The sequence below is a fragment of the Aquila chrysaetos genome, chromosome 6 (genome assembly GCF_900496995.4).
Source record: "Aquila chrysaetos chrysaetos chromosome 6, bAquChr1.4, whole genome shotgun sequence".
In the NCBI taxonomy this organism is placed as follows: Eukaryota; Metazoa; Chordata; class Aves; order Accipitriformes; family Accipitridae; genus Aquila; species Aquila chrysaetos.
This window is the reverse complement of record NC_044009.1, coordinates 25,993,014-26,012,836: the sequence shown is the minus strand read 5'-3', so window position 1 is coordinate 26,012,836 and position 19,823 is coordinate 25,993,014. Positions and strand designations below refer to the sequence as shown.

The following is a 19,823-nucleotide window of genomic DNA, read 5'->3' as shown; positions in this document are numbered from 1 at the left end:
GAATAAAGGGTCATCATATTAAATATAGCAGAAAAGAGCAATCTTTGATAGCAGGGAAGAGTCTTAACCATAGGTATTCTGCACAACTTTTACTTCCAAATGTTATCTTGTTGCACAATAATTAGTAGAGCACAGTGATATAACAGGCTAAAACTAAATAAATACTGCAACATATATGTAGGTATTTAACAAAATGCTTTTAAAATTTTGGACAAGTGAGAGATGCAGATTTGATTCTGAAATCAGGACTCCACTTTTTTTTCCTGGTAAAATAAGGACAATGGCAGCAATTTCACTGAGCTTACAGAACAAGTTTTTCTTAAACAAAACATTTATTGGCCTTCCTCAGAAATATTTTTTCATTGCTTTTGTATTTGCAGAAAAGTAGAAGAGTTCTGTTCTTGTGAATACCAGTGTGGGCCATCAGATGTTATACTTCAACATCTGAATGCATAGGAAAAAAAATTTTTCCCTATCTGTGCAGAAAAAGAAAAACACTGTGTGCATAAACATGTAAACACTTTATTTTACAACGGAGCATCTCAGTGCACAATTCCTTGTGTAATATGACAGCGAGACAAAAACACGAAACATCATATGACAGCAAACTGTAGGCCAGGTTCATCTTAAATTTCATCTTAAATTACAGCATACATGCCCTTAAAGTTAGAATTACCTCCAGATCAGTCACTGAGTACAAGCAGGTACCCTACTTCCCCAATCATATTGGGCCTGGAAAACAACCAAGTTTTAACTGCTCGGTTTGTCCTAACCTGAAAAGCTTCAGAAGCCACTAAGTACACTAACAAATGATACTGGTGTAAATTAGTATTAGTCATTTTAATACCTGTTACAGAATTCAACATGGACATCAGTATTTTGATCACTGATTGTCTTTGCACCTTTAACACAGGTTGGCATTACTACATCAGTTCAGCGCTTGCTCTGAGGTTTAAACAGTACTGTGTAAGTGTTCCCTCTCAGGGATCCATATTGGAGCAGCGTACCAGGTCAGTGATCCCAGCCTTCTGTTTCTGCAAAGGTTGGCAGGGACTCTAGGAGTGAGTATGCGCTGGCTCCTCAGCTGCATCGGTCACCCACTCAGCGGTTACCTTTCAACAGAGAAGCAGGGCTGACTCAAAAGCAGCAAACAGTTAAACTGCCTATTGTTTTTCTGGAGGTACCTTCAGTAAAAACAGCTTCAGTCATTAAATTGCCTTTGATTCAATCCTTAACGTATGCCTTCATTTGCTGTATATTCTGTGCATATAAATAAGGGTGCCTACAGAAACTGCATATGAAAATATTTATCATTAATTTGTTTTTTAGAGCTACTAGGCTTGGCGTGTTATTCAAGAATGGGCAGAGTTGCCATTGCCAATGAAAGCAAGAGAGCTCTGAGATAGGAACACGGAGCTGTCTGCTGTTTTGACAGACAACCTCAAGCACACAAGACAGCTCTAGCCAAATACTGATGAGAGATATTAGAAGAAAGTAGGGGGGGTTCCCCCAAAACTAAGCAAGTAAATAAGAGTTATAGTAGTCATGAATTCTGATGTTGCTATACTTGGAGTAATCACTATTCAAATACTATACTATATTCAACCATAATTTACTATAGAATATTTACTATGGATTACATCTATATAAACACTTTACTATAGAAATATATCTAACTAGCAGATAATGTGGAATTAAAAAATTATTTTCACTGTAGAAAACTTAAAAGAAAAAGAATACTTTGTTCATATCACAAAAAAAATATGTACAATGGTTTTGTGCAGACATACCAAGATCACCGCTCCATTCTTGCTATTTTGGATGGAAACTGGGAAACAAATTTCAAAGGCCCAGGACCCTTAGTAAAAACAGCCTTTCTTTGACAAGGAGCAGGATATGGCCATTGTATTTTTACTCACCATAGATATTAACAGAAAAGATACCTGTCCTCGCTGAAGTACATATTCAGCTATTATGGGACTTCAGCCCTCCACCTTTTCAGAGGTAGATTCAGAGCACATTTAGACACCCAGAAAACAATGAACTGCTACTAAGATCACATTTTCTCTTACAATTTTTATATCCTGAGAGATAATTTCAGCAAACACATAGCCAGCCTTTGCACTAGATGAATTGGAAAACTGGATTTCCAGCAGTCAGCAGTGATGATTTAGGAGCTGGTCTCCTGCAGGCCCTCAAACAGCTTACATTTTACAAGCAAAACAAAACAATCTATAACCTGCTGCTGTAACTATACAGCAATCAGTGGGTTTTTCCCCACACCTACCTTTTCAGTGAAAAGAGCTTCCTAACTGCAATAAACTTTTAAATTATTTTGTCCCTATACCAAGCAGAAATAACAACATATGGAACCTTGTAATACATGAAGTTCTGGTTTTGAAGACAAAGTCCACGAAACTTCACTCAAGACTGCAATTCCAGGATCATGTGCAGGTAACCAAAGGCCAAACTCTTCTAGGGAACAGTAAGGAGTATTTCTCAGTAATTTACTACTTCAGCTACAAGCACACTCTTACCTGGTTTGGGATGTTCTTGTTTTTCTTTTTAACTTCAGCAGTGTTGGTTTGTGCCTCTTTCTCCCACCTTCTCTTTGTCAGCTTCATAGAAGAAGCACCACAAAATCCTCAGAGCTGAAGGCAGGATTCTTCTGTTTCTGGCAGCCAAAACACACCATTCTGTAAGAATAACTTTCCAATATGATACTTGGCATAAATCAGCTTTTATACTCTTCTCACATTCTTCTACTGATATGCTTGCTTTTTTACGTGCTTGCTATTCTCCCCACACAAGTCATCGTCAGTACTTCCAAAGTGAGGCTATACTTACTGAGCCTAGACATCTCTCCTTCAGGATGGCAATGAGATTTTACAACTCATCTTGCATATTCACATGTGCAGCCAGTTCTGCCATCCTAAAAGTATTGACTGCAATGGACCTTTCACTACCAAAGCTCTATTCTTTCTCCTCAGGACTCCTCACACCACAGCTCCTGCATACCTAGCACATTTCTCCCATTTCTAGAACTTGTTTACTTCATATAGCTGTAAACAACTGGAAAGGGTCAGGAAACAGCTTGCTAAGGCTGCAAGGACTAAGGCCTAGTTAGGTAGCCTTCAGACTGGGCTTAGAAAGAGCCTTCAGATTAGGACCAGGGACCTCATGTCAGCTAATCCTGATAACACAAGTTCACCTACAAAGATCTACAAGCAAGGCCTCCAACAGAGAGGCTACCTATAATCACAGAAAAGGAGGTGCAATGAAAGCAGCTCCACAAATGACACAGACCAGCAGGAAAGGATCTCATGTAAGGAAAAAACACAGAGGGAATAAGGAGTTGGCTAACCGCTAACAACTCTGCTTTCATGTATTGTTGCAAGCTACTGCAGGAGTTAAACTGAGAAACAGCCTCTGTAACTGGCACAAGCTGTGTGAACAAACATGGTTTTGTAGGATAACAACCTTGTGCCTTTGGAAACAAGAACACTGGCTTTATGGTGTGTAAGAAACTAGTTTGCTTGGAGCTTTGCAAAGCTTAGACTCAGTATGTAGGGTGATAATTCATAACCAAGGATATTTCAGCATTGGTTTTTATCATTCAAACCAAGCATTGCTTTCTACCTTCACACGCATCACTTGGTGTAAGACCTTCATGCCACGAGGCAGCAGGGGCTGGAGAACAAGGCATTATAACAAGGTGCACACATTGGGGCTCATTCCGACTCTGCTAGATTACCAAACAAGCCACCAACCCACTCTTCTTACCTGTTTCTGTCATCCTTCATCTTTTGAGAAGCAGGCTCTGCCTCCAGGCACACATTTAGATACAGACAAACCTCCTCTCACCAAAAAATTAAGTGGTTTTCTTTTTGCTTCTTTTTGTTTCTTACAGAGATTTGATAACAAACCAAGGCTCCACAGCAGGAGCTTGGAGACCATAGATTCCTGTTTTGTTATTACTTTAGTACCTTAGTGGCAATACTAGGCTAGTATCAGTGTCTAGCACAGCTGGATCTTGAATCTCTTGCGTGCCAGATTTCCAGTTCTGTGTCCTGAAAACAGGAAGAAATGAGGGATGGCCTGGCTTTTCCCAATTCTTGTGCAAAGTTACTCTGTATCTGCACTGACTTAAAACCTCCACATTAAAACTGAAGTACTCTGTTGCTTATATATCTTCACATTAGGACACCATAGGACTCAAATTGAGACATTACAGCATAGACCAAGATGGTGAATCCCAACTTCTTCTTTTTTCTTTTTTTTTTTTTTTTTTAAAATAGTAGTATTGTCTAAATCAAGGTGGTAGTGGGGAAGTTGACCAATGTCTCATAGCATCAGTTACATCAGTGGAAAACACATGCAATTACCATTTCATTTTCTAATGCTGATGACTTCAGCACCAACCAAAAGAAGTTTCACTTAGAGCACAAACTCTTGTCCTTTACTAGGTGTTGGCAGTCCCACTTCCAAGTATTAGAGGAACACTGTTCTGATAACCCTGCATTTGTGCTTTTCAACATCATGCTAGAAAGCCCCCAAGTCCCACCACTCAACCTTACACCAGCATAAGGCAGCACTGCCCCTGAATTGAGTATCCCACTTTTTGCCTTGCTCACACCCCTATGGTAGGACAGCTTCTGATGTAGTTTCATACTGCAGCAGATAAAAACTCGAACTCAGCTGGCAAAAGCAGTGATGGCACATAATACAGGTAAAATCCTTAAGTTTTACATTTTGAGTTTTGAATTTTAGGAACCAACAAGTCCCTTCCCCAAAACTAATCACACATCATTTTTAGCTTTAAGAGAGGAGGTTACTATATACCAGGTTAATATAAAGCAATCAAGATATGCCATTAATCTTCAGACCTCCTTAGGTTTTTTCTTTATCTAGTCCACTTAAGAGAAGACTATGTAAATAGCTGGAGATTTTCCCTGAGGAATGTGTTCTACCTGTTGCAAGAATTGTGCCACAGCAACACCACCATCTGCTGGACTAAATTGGCTCCCTGTCTCATACAGCACTGTGTGTTGAAGAGCAGCTGGGGAGAAGGTGGGAGAAGTACATGAAAGGTTATTTGCACATTCTGCTGCCACTGACCTGGAAAGCTGCCCAGAGGTCCTGCTCCATTAGAAGAGACAAGCTGCAAGGTATAGAGACATAACAGGCATGCTTACACTGCACACAAAGCTGGCAACTTCCAACAGAGCAATTGCTGCAGAGCAGGTGGCTTAGCCTCTGATCAAGAAAATGGGATGCTATGAGACCTAACTGTTCCACCACATGCAATAGACTCAAGTATATTTTAGTCACTTTATTTATATCTATATACATTACATTTAGATTCTCCAAGTAGTCAAGGCAGTTATTCTCAAATAGTTTAGTACATCAATTTTATAAAATACAGCTGAACCAAGGTAAATTAGAAATACATACATTATGGTACATTAAGTGCTCTGAATAATGATTGGTCTGGCCACCTGCTAGTGAGTGATTCATTTGGTTTTGGTCATTCTCACAGGGGAGAGTCCACTCCACAGGTAACTCCCCTGAGCCCAGCAGATCTACTTAACCAGCACAAGTCCCTCATGTGCTTTTGGGGGACAGAATACATCGCTGGGCCACTACAAGGCATTCTGCTGTCTACACGATGACTCAAAGCAAGTCATCGCTTCTGACTGGGACAAGATTTAGACATTTGTCACAAGGCCTCAGATCAAAACAACAGAAGAAAAAGAGCTAGTGTAGCTCTGAAGAAATGCAGTCTTCATGTTTGCAACTGGGATTTGCTTACACACATATATGCTAAACATGTTATAAAGAAATAAAAAAAAACTCTGATCAAAGGGCTCGTATAATACCCAGACTGTTCCCCTAGGACATCCTTAGGCATGCCGCAGGGACACAAACCTAACACAGCCCCACAAGGAGCTCTCAAAGATCTCTTCTGCATGAAGTACTACTCTCCTTTTGAGAAAGTCAGCTTTGTAGCAAGTGAAATGCCAGGACATTTCTTACTCTGAAAGGGGAACATTTGAGGAGATCTGTTCAACTGCTGGGATTTGAACTAGAAATGCTTACAACTTTATGTCACATGGCACCCAAAGATGTCCCAATTCCAGTTGATACTGCAGCTACTGTGTCACCCATGACTAGTAGTTTGCTGTTTACTCCAGTCTGGTCAGGACTAGTCTATCAGCCACATCCTGACCCAAAGTTAGCTGTCGATGCCAGCTCAAGATCACTCCTGCAAATCCCTCCAACTGCTATAGCATCAGCCCAAGAAGGTCACAATTCACACGTTTGGGCTCTGCGTTCACAGGCTGTAAAACAGCTGGCCAGTGGAAGGTTCTCTTACTTTTACAGTGCTGAGGGCCTCATGCTGTCATGTACAGGGGAACTTTAGCTACAGTCAGATGATCGTGTTGCTTTAAAGCCAGCTGCTTGAGACTCTGGAAGACAAGCAGTAGAGAGCAGCCACACATCACTGGAGTAAGGTTACTGGTGACAGGACAGGGCTAGCACATCACAGCTCTACATTAGCCTAGTGCAGATGCCATGACGCTACCCATATTCATGCTTCCAACAACCAATCCACATACTGACAAAAGGTGGAAGATAACATAGCCAGCTGCTGTTGGGTTACCTTAGCTAGGCAGGCAAGTCAAGTTTTCTCCCTGTAAACTTCAAGAGGCGAAGGAGGAAGAATACCTGTAAACTTTAACCAAGACTGGAACAGATTCAGGCTGCATGGCACAGTCTTTCACATCAATGAGCCAAGACAGAAAGTAAAAGTCAGAGAAGTGAGAGTTAGCATTGAGCTGATGTACTGGTTGGTTCCTCATTACACAAGGCCCCACACACAGCCAGTCATCCTGCATTTTAACACAAGAGGCAAGATGTGTCCCAGAGGTGGTCAGCTGTACCTGATGCACTGTGTTGGACCAAAGGGATTCTGGGCCAGAGGAAGCAAGAAGTACTGCATCATCTTTCCACAGCACATATCACTGCAGCCTTCAACGCTGCACCCCCAGAAACAATGATTACATTGTACAGAGGAAGTGAGAATACTTTCATGTCTGCTGCTTCAAGGTCAGCATCTTTGCTTATTCTCCAGCAGGGCTTTGCAGTGGGGTGGGGAAGACTTCTTCCAACACAAATGACTGTTGCCTCCTGGAAGCTCAGACCTGAGCTGCACTGGTTGTTTTTGGAGCCAACAGTTCAGTTCTCACTGCTGCCATTTTCCATTCTCAGTACTGCCCAGCTGTTGCTCCTGAACAGAGTCACCACCATCTGCTGCAGAAGAAAATACTGAACACAGGAGAAGCGAACAAAATGCAAATTTCAATCCATAGTTACAGTGAAGATGGCATTACCAGGCAACTGGTCAGAATGAGCAAGTGGTCATAAAGAGCTCCCAGACTCCATGTTCGTTTGAAGTCCTTCCATCAGAGACTGGAAGTCAAAGAACAGTATTCTTGCCTCTCAAACTCATAAAAAAAACTCTCTTATCTACTGGCCTATATTATAACGAAGCTAAAAAGTAAATTCATCACCTACAAAACCAGGTAAAAATTAATAAAAATGGAAAGAAGTGCTTATTGTCATAACATAAGAGATTCACACATCTCTGCACATCTTGTCCATCATACAAGATACCTGTTAGTTCAGTTTTTTCTTTTTACAGAAAAACATAACTACATTCATCTCAGTGGTGCAAAAAAAAAAAAACTAATACTGCTAAAGAAACAGTTTTTCCATTGGGACTGCACAGTGTGATGAGATCTGGATGCTCATTCTCATCAGGATGTCATGCATGCAAGAAAAATATTCTCCCGGCAAAGTTTCACCATGAGGTAAATGCATTGTTTGAAAGTCCTGGGGAACTGAAATGGATTTGAAATTATCTGCCAGGAATGATGGTTTCATTAAGGAGAAAGTTGTCACTCTAAGGCAGTATGCTTCATTTTGTCTAGCAACTTAGTGCCTTCTGCTAAGGAAAGGGTTAATCAGCTTCATAACTGTAATTAATCAAGTCTTGTTAAATTAAAGGATATATTTTTTAGTTACCTGTTTCCAGGGATTTGGGCAACATTCAGATTAAAGTACTGTTTAGGACTGAAGGGATATGTTTTGGGTTTTGCAGTATGCTGATGACTGACAACCCATTTTTATGGGATTCAGCTAAAATGAAATTATGACAGATAAAGACAGAGTTGTACTGCAGTAATATAACTTAAAAGATGTAGTGATATGGCATTACAGCTGTGGAGCTGTCTTTTAAAAAAACAAACAAACAAAACCAAAAAAAACCCCCATGTTTACAGAACCCAGGAAAAATTGAAGTTACAGACCATAAGCAGGACAAGTTATTCAAGGATCCTAAACAGGTCAACTACAGACCACTGACAATAATAGCAAAAGTCAGGAATTAATTTCATTCTTCTCTCACCCACCCACCCACCCAGAGGGGGGTTTATTTCACATTTGCAGTACCATGTATCCACTACAGAAACATGAGCTGCTTGTATTCAACACCACTTAGGCAGTGCAAGACTTAAGAGAGATCATGTACTTCTACACCATCATGAACTGGATAGTATCTGTTTCAGTGCTCTTACACAGAGATAGCGCCACCTTCCCTACTGACAGAGGGAATGTCTCTTATCAATGCTGTTCAGTGGTACCTTACAGCATAGATACTTAGTGAGGCTGGTTCACTTATCAGCCTCCAAGAGAGGATTAAAGTGCAACACGCAGATTTCACACTTCACAACATGACGCACACGGTCAGTGTAGACATGGAACTGCAATCCTCTTGCTTACTGTTGGACAGACCACAGGAAGAGAGTGGACTGTAATGTCATTGTCCTCTTGTGCTTTCCCAATATGGGCTTTAGCTTAGCAATTCAGGCCCAGTCCTGTCCAATGGTCTGGCACCATCAGGAAATATTTGTCCATAGCTTCACAAAACCTGGTCCGGTACAGTTCTGGAGAGACCACAGTTGGCATCTTACCTAATGTGTGTGTAAGAGTAAAGAACAGTTAGAAATGGGCTAAAGAGCATACTGCAGTACAGACAGATGACACATGAGATTACAACACCAGACAGCATAATCATGAAGGCATACTGTACACGGAAGGGTCCTGGAACCAACAGGCATTATCAGCTACTTTTTTTTTTTTTTTTTTTTTTTTTCCCAAACATTTAGGAGAGAAGACAGATCAAGGTCTGGACCCCTAACACTGAATTGAAACACTTGAACTTGGAGGAACCATCTAGACTTTTTACATCAGCCCTGATCAGTTTGGGGTTTTTTTCCTCTTCTCCTGTTTATAGGTCTTTGAGGTACTCCAGCAGAGATGTAAATTTTTCCCATGAAGAATTTCACTCTGTGGACATGCTCTTATCTTCTCCAAACACCTGAGGAGTGGTACATGAAGTGTTCCCCTTTCCTTCTCTTTCTAGCCCTCCTATTAACACGTGGCCAACACTAGGCAATGCTGCACAAAAGGTACTCTACTCGCTTCCACAAAGGGAACACATCAGCTCCTCAAGATATGGGCAGTAGTCAATTGCTCGACGAGGATTCCTCCACACTAACAGCTCAGAGCATATCTGACTTTCTGGACTCAGAAAACATCTTCTGAAACAAGTTGGCAAGCTATGGATGACTAAGTTTGCATGTGAGTAGCTGGTAACTAAGAAACAGAAAAGAACAGTCTGAAAAGTAGATGACCCTTACCCCATTCCCAGGAATTATAGTACTTAAAGGGTCACTCATGGAGGCAGATCAATGTATTAATTTTTCTGAAACTTGTTATTCCTTCCCCTGTTGCCCTATTCTGGGCAACTTAATCTCATGTTACAAATCTGCATGGTGGGGAAGCTGTGGCTTTATTAGCAGAGTTATTGGAAGCTTCCAGGTGACAAGGAAACATGATCAAAAGTTTTGCTTTCATTCTGGACTTACCTTGTCCTCCCAAGATGCCAGTTGACTTCACCACCATTTCAAGCTTTTTGTCCCAGGTAAAAGTGCGAATATAGTCTATTGCAATAAAAAAAAAAAAGCACACACACAAGCATGTCATATCTGCTATAACCCAAATAATGCTGTTCTAAAATGTACCTATTTCCCCTCAAAAAAGGCAAGAAAGCAGTAGGCTTCCATAACCAGAAGAATTCCAGCATTCCCCATACCAGTTGCCTCACCTTCCAGAGTATTGATTATATTTGAGTAGGGTGAATATGATATCTCAAAAGCCCAGCAAGATCACAATGAACTCTTCCTGCCTCTGCAAAAACAGACTGCCCAGGCACGTCTGTCTGTATCCATGTTAGAGTTTCAAGGGCTCATTTACAAGAGTTACTTAGCTGATCCTCATCCCAGAAACGTATCAAGAAGCCCCACTTTGCTGTGACAGCTCCCTCTACTTTATTGCAACAGGTACCAGCATCAAGACTTGGACACCTATCCATTTAAGCCAGTAGTATTCCTCATCATTGCAGCTACCTAGAGGTTTGGTAACAGAAAGCAAACACTTTTCACTTCATGATAGGACACCACCAGTGACCCTGACTGGAAGAGGGGGCTGCAAGGAGAAGACTTCAGAATTATTTCCAAGTCCCTTTCATAGAAAGCATGCTCAGTCATTACAAGCACATGAACATTTCGGTCTGCAAAGCTAAAGCTGCAGTAAGTTAAGCTTTTCATTACTGGATATCATTATCTCCTAACATTTGACTGCAACTGTAATTATACAAATTTGAATTTACTGTTTCTAGATTTACAAAAGGCCACCATAATTATCCAAATTTCACCTCAGCTGTGCTTTACAAAAAACTCATCCAGACCTGTCAATCTTAAGACTTATCCATTTATCTGAATACTCTTTGAAAACACTCCCTTCGAATACTTTGGTACTGATATCATCAGTTTGTGCACTAACTACTGTCACTTCATGCCCCAAGGCCCAAAGCTCCTCACAACAGGGCCTACAAATAAAATAGTCTTCACAGCTCCTCACAGACCTAGCTTACTTGTTTCCTGTACCACATTAGGATCTAAAATAGGTAGAGATTCTGATCTCAGATTCAAACTCAGTCCAAACTAATCGTTTTTAGTTCCACCCCTGCCGCAAATTTAGCTTGAGTACTTTGTAAGTTCTCAAGGTATCACTTAGGGAACATTGTGATAGCCTGATACAGCAGGCATGTTCTCTCTTCTTGAAGATATTTGTCTTAAACAAGCTCCTTCCGATCATGAACAGCTGTTCTTGCCACAGTGAAGGAACTGTCAGCTTTAAACATCATATAAAATATACTCTTTAATCAGGTAAGACTTTCCATAGGACAGCAAAAAGCCACACATACAGAAGGAGCAGAGTCTCATCTCATTTACCCAAATACTCAAGAGTCTACAAAACTAGAAAGTAGTAACAGCTTGCAGTTCATTGTAGCTGGGACTTAATTCTCAACTAGAAGTGTTACTGGAATGGCTTTCAAGCTTTATCAGAAAAAGAGTAATCCAGACCTCCTGGCTTGAGATCTCATCTGGAAGCATTTCTGAGCTTGGTTTAAAGAGAATCTCATTTCCAAGAGTCACTTCCACACCCTGCAAAATGGCTTTTTCTCCAAGTCCTTTGCACAATACAAGTTTGCCTGTCTAAAGAGGAGGCTCTACTTTCCAGTCACAAGTCAGAGGATGTGGCAAGGTAACTACTGCATTGCCACCCATATTATCCAGGTCAGACTACATGATCACAAGTGATCCTGTGACATTTAACTTTGCTCTTCCATCCCTACCAATATTGTTCCTCCTCAGATCCCCTCCACAAAAGTTAAAATTTAAATAGCTATGTAAACATTACTGAACCGAACTTTAAAGATTAAACACATGAAAGAATACAAATAACATTCCTTCCTTCAACTCAACGTGTAGGTTAAATACCAACTTGGCTACTTTTTCACTACCTGTGAGGCCTCCTTGCATATATTCTTAGTAATGCAAATGCTAACACAAGCCCATACAAGAGCTGGAGAGAAGATTTCCTAACTCCACTTTGAATACCCATGAGAGGTGAGGGTGGTATTCCATCAGGGAGAAGACAAGTTTTCCTGACACACATCTCTGTGATGGTGGTACAGTTCTAAGAGTACTGTAAATACCTAAACCAGAAGAAAGCAGTTTCACCAGCTGAAAGCAAGAAAATACAAAAGACAACCTACCAATGATCCCAACAACCAGTTCATTGTTGGTATCATCACGACCCACCAGCAGGGAATAGTCAATGATGAGGTGGCTCGAGAGGAACTGGGAATCACTGTGTATGGAAGCTCTCAGCACAGCCTTGCAATGGGAACGGATGTACAAAGGATTGTCCCGGACCATCTTCAGAAGGTTCTCATCCAGCAGGACTACATCACAGCTTTCCTTGCCTGTGTCTGTTTTAACATTTCTATTCCTGAGGGAGCCCTTCAGGTCAAAAACCTGCAAATGGAGAACAGCACTACTTTGTTCCATTGTTCTGCAAGGTTAAAGACTTCATCATACCTAACTGCAGTGTTTGAGAAGGCAGCATGGCAGGGCCACTCTTCCCTTCTCCACAGGAGGAAGACAGTTAACAAAAAACATTTTCATACTACAAAAATTAAAGTTTCCTGAGTGGAGAGTAGCATGTAAGCCTACATGAAAGCTCTGCCACCTCAATTCACAAGTTTTAGGCAAGCTATTTCATTATTATTTAGCCTAATTTAAGGGAAAAGTGTCCCAATTTTTATAATGTATGGGTAAATTCAGTTTTTCAGTCAGCTTCTACAGACTCAAATGCTGACAAAAGTAAAGCCACAGAAGAGGGAGGTGGGGCTTGCATGAAGCACCATTTAACAATCTTTTGGCAAGGCAAGAGACAGACCTTCATTAGGTTGGAAAGGATCTCTGGAGGTCTCCAGTCCAATGCCCTGCTTGAAGCAGGTCCTGTTAGAGAAGGTTGTTCAAGCCTTGTCCAGTCAAGATTTGACTAACTTCAGGGATAGAGTCCACAGTCTCTTTGGGTCTCTGTTCTAATGCCTGACCACCCTCATGATTTAAAAAACAGACGAACAAAAAGAAAACCCACAACATCCTTTACATCTATCTAAAATTCCCTCAGTTCACTTCTTCCCACAAACATCCCCTGTCTGAGGTCAGGCACTGGGAGGGAAGGTGGAAAAAACTGATACTATCTAGTTTTAGAAGCAACGTTTGTTTGAACTTCCTTTTTAGCATCAACTCTGTATTTGAAGAGAATTTTCCCCCAGTAATTTAAGGTCTTCATTCTACTGCCTCATAAAGGTTGCTTTTCCTTTATTAAGAGCAAGACTGAACTCAAAATCTTGTCCCACACATGAAGTGGTTCAGTGAGAGAACAGAGGATACAAAACATTATTATTCTCCCACACACACTACACAGCAGCTCACCATCTCCATCAGTGAGGGTCTCCTTCTAAACAAATTAGTCTGTAATGCCAGTTAGTTCTTCTAAAAGCTTTGCAAAAAGGTTTCACACTTTCCTAATTAGGTTTGCAATGGTTTCTCTCAGACACCAGAGATGCAGGGACAAATAAGACTTCTAAAAACTGAAGCCTGCACTACAGCTACCTGAATTAGCCAATATAGGTGTCAAGTTACCAAGGATCACATAACAAGGGAACAGGCACAAACTGTCATCTTTGACCAGTGCCAGATATAGACAGCACACGCAAAGCTAAAAGTTATCTAGATGGCTACTAGTAACCCTGCTCTTGCTCCCAGTCAGAACTGCACTGCAAGGGAACAGAACGCTTGGCTCTTACCTGAGACATTTTCCTGCCGTAGAAAAGGTTTTCCATGACAAGCAGATCCAGCTTCTTTTCAGTGTTGTTTTGAGAGTTCTTGTATCCAATTCGATATACCCCAAGGATTTTGGCCAGAGCTGTGGGCTTCTGACGAAGAGAAGACATGGGTAAGATCTCTGTGTACAAGCAAACAGCAAACAAATACTAGAGTACTAGAGGCACCACTGTTCTGTCTGTCTGTGTATTACAGCTTAGAAGCTCTAGCAAAATTCCCACTTTTGATTTTAAAAACGTATTATTAGTACAGCTCATACCCACCAACATTTTTGTTTTACTTAATGAAAGGGGTTAATGGAAACTGTTATTAGTCTGTAAAATATAGAACACTGCCTACAACAAAAGGCACTTTGTTTTTTTAAATACCTTCTGCTGAACTGCATTAATGATATAAGTGAAGTAGTGTGGAGCAAAGTCAAGGAATGACTGAACTTCCAGACGAGGCATCTGCTTCAAGATGAATCTATCATCTGTTTTAATATCAGACAAAGGCAACAGGGTTACATACAGTAAATGATGTATTCTTTGCAAGTTCTTTAGGACTGTCGCACAGCTGAAGTGGTATGGAAAATTAAAGGACTACAATTTTCTTAAATCCTTAGCTACAGATGCTCAATTGTAAAAAACTTTTTTACTTCTGAAATTCTGAAATTCAGAATTTCAGCCTTTCTGGATTTCAGCATTCTAGCAAATCAGGGAGAAGAGACTGCCTAAGCTAGATTTATCTCAGCTACATGGGCTTCTTATACAGACAACAGAAACAGCCTACAGACCCTTCCATTCGAAACTTAAGTAGGCGCCTAGAAGTGGCCACAGTTTAAAAAAAATATCCTATAAATCATCTATAGCATGTGGGATTATAAGAAACACTGTGTCTTTAATAACCAGTGTTCCCTGAATCATTCTGAAGTTTGTTTTCTGAAGCCTGCCTAAGGCAGTACAACTCTTCTGCTCAACTGGCCTCCCTAGCTGCTACTACTGAAAAAACAGAACTGCATTTTGTTCTCCTGCACATACAAAGAGACAAAACAATCTGATATTGAAGACCCCGGAACAATCCACTTAACTTTATATTCTGAGTGGCCACTTCACAGTCAGCAACCCTCTAGAGGTAATCAGGGATTAAACAACACACTAACCACCACCATCCCCAAATAACACCCTCTAATTACGATGAGGGAAAGAGCTGCATTTACCCTCAGTCACATAGAACGCAGCCCCAGATTTGCCACCTCGTGCTTGCCAAGGCATAGAGTGAGAGAGGGATCGGATGAAGTCCTCTTCACTGCTCCCCAGTATCACTTCACGCATCTTATGAAACTCGCCAGCATAATAAATCCGGCAGTAGAACTTGGCATTCGCATCTGAAAACTCTGCAAAGAAAGGTCTTCCTCAATAACAGCACGCAATACTCACTGACTACCTCAGATGACACGAGATTTTAGTGATGTCTAGAAGAGTATTATTGTGCTAAACATCCCTCTCTCAGGCCTATTGTACTTTGGAACTTTAAACCAATAGGATTTAAATGTAAAACTTACAAGAAAGTCAACCCCCTTTAGGTTAGCTCACAGTATGCGCCATGGGAAAGTGTCCAGACAAAAGATAACTTTAAAAAAAAAAATTTATGGGTTATTTTTGCAACAGAGAGATTGATTACAGTAAGTAAAAATTGCATTGCTCTATTCTTGATTTTTTTTTTTTCCTTCCTGCCCCATACAAAGAAAAAGTAATTATTAACTTCAAGATTTCCATTACATTTGACTTCAAGTTATAATTTTGTCCTAGTTTCAGCTGGGATAGAGTTAACTGTCTTCCTAGTAGCTGGTACGGTGCTATGTTTTGAGTTCAGTATGTGAAGAATGTTGATAACACTGATGTTTTCAGTTGCTGCTAGTAGTGTTTAGACTAATGTCAAGGATTTTTCAGCTTCTCATGCCCAGCCAGCGAGAAAGCTGGAGGGGCACAGGAAGTTGGCACAGGACACAGCCAGGGCAGCTGACCCAAACTGGCCAACAGGGTATTCCATACCATGGGACGTCACATCTAGTATAGGAACTGGGAAGTGGGGGCGGGGAATCGCCACTCGGGGACTAGCTGGGTGCCGGTCGGCAGATGGTGAGCAATTGCGCTGCGCATCATTTGTACATTCCAATCCTTTCATTATTGCTGTTGTAATTTTATTAGTGTTATCGTTATCATTATTAGTTTCTTCTTTTCTGTTCTATTAAACTGTTCTTATCTCAACCCGTGGGTTTTGCTTCTTTTTCCCGATTTTCTCCCCCATCCCACTGGGTGGGGGGGAAGTGAGTGAGTGGCTGCGTGGTGCTTAGTTGCTGGCTGGGGTTAAACCATGACAAATTTACAACTACTCACGGAGTTCCACATGGGGATTCACCAGCTGTTTCTTCTGTCCATCTCCTACATCTACATCATCTGAAGGCATAAAGGGACCATTCAGTTAGGGTTGTTCATTATTATTACTGAGAAAGCCATGTAAGATATTACTTGTAAACTCACAAGAAAAATATTTTCTTTTTTCAGAGGGAACTATACACAGGGAATTAGAGATACACCTATAATTGCATGATATAATATGTATGCTAGAAGGGCACTGCTGCTCATGAGACACACAAGTACAAGCTTTCTCCTTCTCTTCATTCATTTTCCATGAGCTGAAACAATAAAAATTAAACAGGAAGCGAAGAAGAGAGACTGGGCTGCTTAACTAGAGTCAACTAAATCCAAAGGCATTCAAGCCCAGACCACTTAACGTCCCTATAATTACCAAGGTTTGAAAGACCCTATTTCCCTTGTCATAAAGCAAAGCAATGTCTTTAGGAGAAGCCTACACCTGATGCTCAAATCAATCATTTCCAATGCATGTTGAGTAATCTCGGACTGTTGAAAAAGTATGAGCAGGAGTGCATTCTGGGCCTTACAAGTATGAATAAGGTCTGGGAGAAGAAACAGTCCAAGCCAGAAGATGGACTCAACAGTCTTGTACCTTGAGGCTCTGCTCCTTGGTTTTCTGCTCCCTCTTTGCCCATCTGTCCAACCTGGTAGTAGGCACTGTCAGCACCACGTAAGGTCTCTTTCTTCTGGGAAGACAGGTCTGGGCTCTTCCCTCCCGTGCCACGGAAGAAAGACAAAACACCAGATGGTTTCTTTGCTACAGTAAAAAGGAATAAAGAAATTGGCCTTGGCATTTCTACAAGCAGTTTAATAAAAGCATAACTCATACAAGCATTCTCCATTGACTGTTCTAACTGGAGGAATGATGTCATTCAACTGTAATTAATTTTCTATTCTTCAGGCAACCAAGGTCCATCAGGTTAGCTGACTTAGTGTTCTGAGTAGCATTCTGGAACGCTGAGTCATTTGAAAACACAGACAATGTGAGTGTCTTTAACGTAGTAAGAACCTCACTTCTCCATTTCAAAATAATTTAATCGCCATCTTTTTAAAGAAGGCAGTACCAAAAGAGATCAATACATATTATGAACATCATACCCCCCCTGAACAGGCTAGACTCAAGAACAACCTAAGATCCACTACATCGTAACGTATTCAATCAGGGAATGATGCTCTGATCTCACAAGAATCAGAGAAAGCCGTCATGGGCACAGACTTCAAAAAACAAACTCACACCACTACCCCCCACCATGTTCTACATCAAGTCAACTCTAAGACTAGTCACAATTTCAACTCAGAATGCATTTACTTTGTTCTAACTTAACTTTCACAAGACCTAGAACCCAGACTAAGTGGACTCAAGTCTGAGCTGAGATCAGCATCATGGATATGGTCTTGGCAAAATGGTCTTACGCTGTTCTGACTCTGCATTGCGATTTGAAGGACCCATGCTAGCCTCAGGCAGCCGGACAGGGCTACTGCTCTTTGGTTTGCTGTCTGACATGCTGAAAGAAGAAAGGAAATAAAAAGTCATGAGCCCAACAAATACTGCCACCCGAGACGCTATTGCTTTACTCCTGTACATTTATTTCTCTTCCATGCCTAACACTAAGTACTGCTAAGGGAAGAGGATACAGGTTAAAGCTGTAATGGCATGGGACTCTCCAAAGTTGTCCTCCTCCACATCCCTGAGAAAAACCTCTCAGGGCTCCATAGCAACAGTTCCATTCATCATCACAGGAAAGGTAAGCAAGCGCAGTAAACCCTACCATGCACGCAGTCAAGGGATCAGGTGATGGAACCAGCACAGTCCCCGACAAAGTGGAAACTCAGATAATGCAAGTATGTGTTCGTTACATGGAATATGTCAGATTCCATCAGGAAGCAGAGATACTAAACAGAGGCATATTTTGAGGGTCCTTCCCTGTCCTAGTTTTGGCTTATTCACTACAATCACTGTGCCTTTGCTCTATGTACTGTAGTTCCTGCATGTAACCTGTTCGGCTGCAGTCCTTCTTCAGAACTGTTCTTCAGAGATGCTTTGGACAACTCATCCAGGGCATTTCTGTACTCCTTGCAACTGAAGGGGAAAGGAAAATAAAAAGAAGAAAAAAAAAAAAAAAAAAAAAAGAAAAAAAAAAAAAGAGTCAGCTGTTTTCTGAGAGACTTAGACTTTGTAACACCAGCCCAAAGATTCAGCTCAGAGACAGCCACAGGAAACAAAAACCCACAGTATAAGAACCTCTCCTTCATTTTTTCTTACAATTAGAACTTAGTTCCTTTAGAACAGAAGCTGCTCTAAATCATACTGCAGGAAAAATCCCCCCTTGCTTCTCCCTCTCCCACAATTTAGGAACATGCTTCTTTAAAAGTCTACTGCCTTGTGACATGCAAATCCCCAAAATTTACTGACACAGCTGGTTTGGAGAGCTGAGTAATAGGAAGAGCTGCTACGACTGAAGGTAGGCAAGGGACAGACTGCAGTATGAATGCTTAACTGCTGTTCCCTAGCTCAGTTGCACTTCCTCCAGGCTGGAGAGCTGAGCAAAATTTAGTTGCACTTCCTTCTCTAACAATTTCACATTACAGGGAACAGTACAAAATTAATTCATTTTTGTGTACTAGAGTTCAGCAAGAAAAGCCCCAAATCCAGTTGCAAGTCAGAAAAACCATGTTCCATATCTCAATAATAAAAGGAGAGAACTTCAGCTCTGGCAGAAACTCCCAACAGAGCTGAGTGAGGAAATTCTGTCATGCTTGTTCCCTACCATTAGGATTTGAATATTCGTTGCACAGAAAAGCTGCAAAAGTACAACATGTGTCAGACGAACAGCAAAATCACACCAGTACCTGAGAGCAAAAGCTATGATGGAGCTTGGTTCTTTCTCACAGACTGCAATAGGTACACGTTCATGCTCATACATTAGGTAGTGCTTATCTGGGTCACTAAATGAAAACAACATAGGGACACTGTTAGTAGATCATAAAAGTTTGTGGAAAGAAAAGGTGAAGTTTTGGTCAAAACCCAGATCTCATCACTGCACTCCCAGGCACAAGCTGCAAGTCTCAGCATGGAACCAAAGCTCCCCAGATCAGCTTCTCCCAATAGACACATTCATAGCTATATGGTTAAATCTAAATGCTAATATGTTAAGGCAATCAGCACTTCAAGCAAGCTGCTTATATCAGAAGACCAGCTCCAAGTTAGAGTCTATTTCTGTTTAGCAGCCACTGTTTCTAATGGCACCAAAACCTGCCTGAGTTTGTTTTGACTGTCCTGCAGCATGACCTGCAGAGTGAAGTCAGGGGACAAACCTGGACTCTTTTCTGAACAAGCAGTTTAGCACAGAAAATTCCCAAAAGCCTCCTGGGTTTCTGTAAGATTTTCTTATCTGTAGGGTCCAATTATTTAAGTTTTACCTCAATAGCCCATGGCCTCTACTACTACCCTGGGAGTAGGATTCAGAAGTTAAACTCAGGCTGCCAAACGTTAGGCTCACGTCAAACGAGAAACACT

General features: G+C 41.1%; 1 protein-coding gene across 1 annotated transcript in view; it reads right to left on the bottom strand.

Moving 5' to 3' along the window:
• Positions 1 to 502: 502 nt before the first annotated feature.
• PIKFYVE (phosphoinositide kinase, FYVE-type zinc finger containing) overlaps positions 503 to 19,823 on the bottom strand; it is a 74,538-nt gene continuing 55,217 nt past the window's right edge. Inside the window, exons 34-46 of the mRNA XM_041124535.1 lie at positions 19,157 to 19,252; positions 18,303 to 18,386; positions 17,720 to 17,811; positions 16,899 to 17,063; positions 16,268 to 16,327; positions 15,088 to 15,264; positions 14,258 to 14,361; positions 13,853 to 13,981; positions 12,248 to 12,509; positions 9,993 to 10,067; positions 6,945 to 9,035; positions 3,784 to 5,256; positions 503 to 2,696 (exon numbers count right to left, since the gene is read on the bottom strand). Of these exons, the coding sequence (XP_040980469.1) occupies positions 8,920 to 9,035; positions 9,993 to 10,067; positions 12,248 to 12,509; positions 13,853 to 13,981; positions 14,258 to 14,361; positions 15,088 to 15,264; positions 16,268 to 16,327; positions 16,899 to 17,063; positions 17,720 to 17,811; positions 18,303 to 18,386; positions 19,157 to 19,252 (1,360 nt within the window). The 3' untranslated portion in view covers positions 503 to 2,696; positions 3,784 to 5,256; positions 6,945 to 8,919. The remainder of the gene's footprint in view (positions 2,697 to 3,783; positions 5,257 to 6,944; positions 9,036 to 9,992; positions 10,068 to 12,247; positions 12,510 to 13,852; positions 13,982 to 14,257; positions 14,362 to 15,087; positions 15,265 to 16,267; positions 16,328 to 16,898; positions 17,064 to 17,719; positions 17,812 to 18,302; positions 18,387 to 19,156; positions 19,253 to 19,823) is intronic.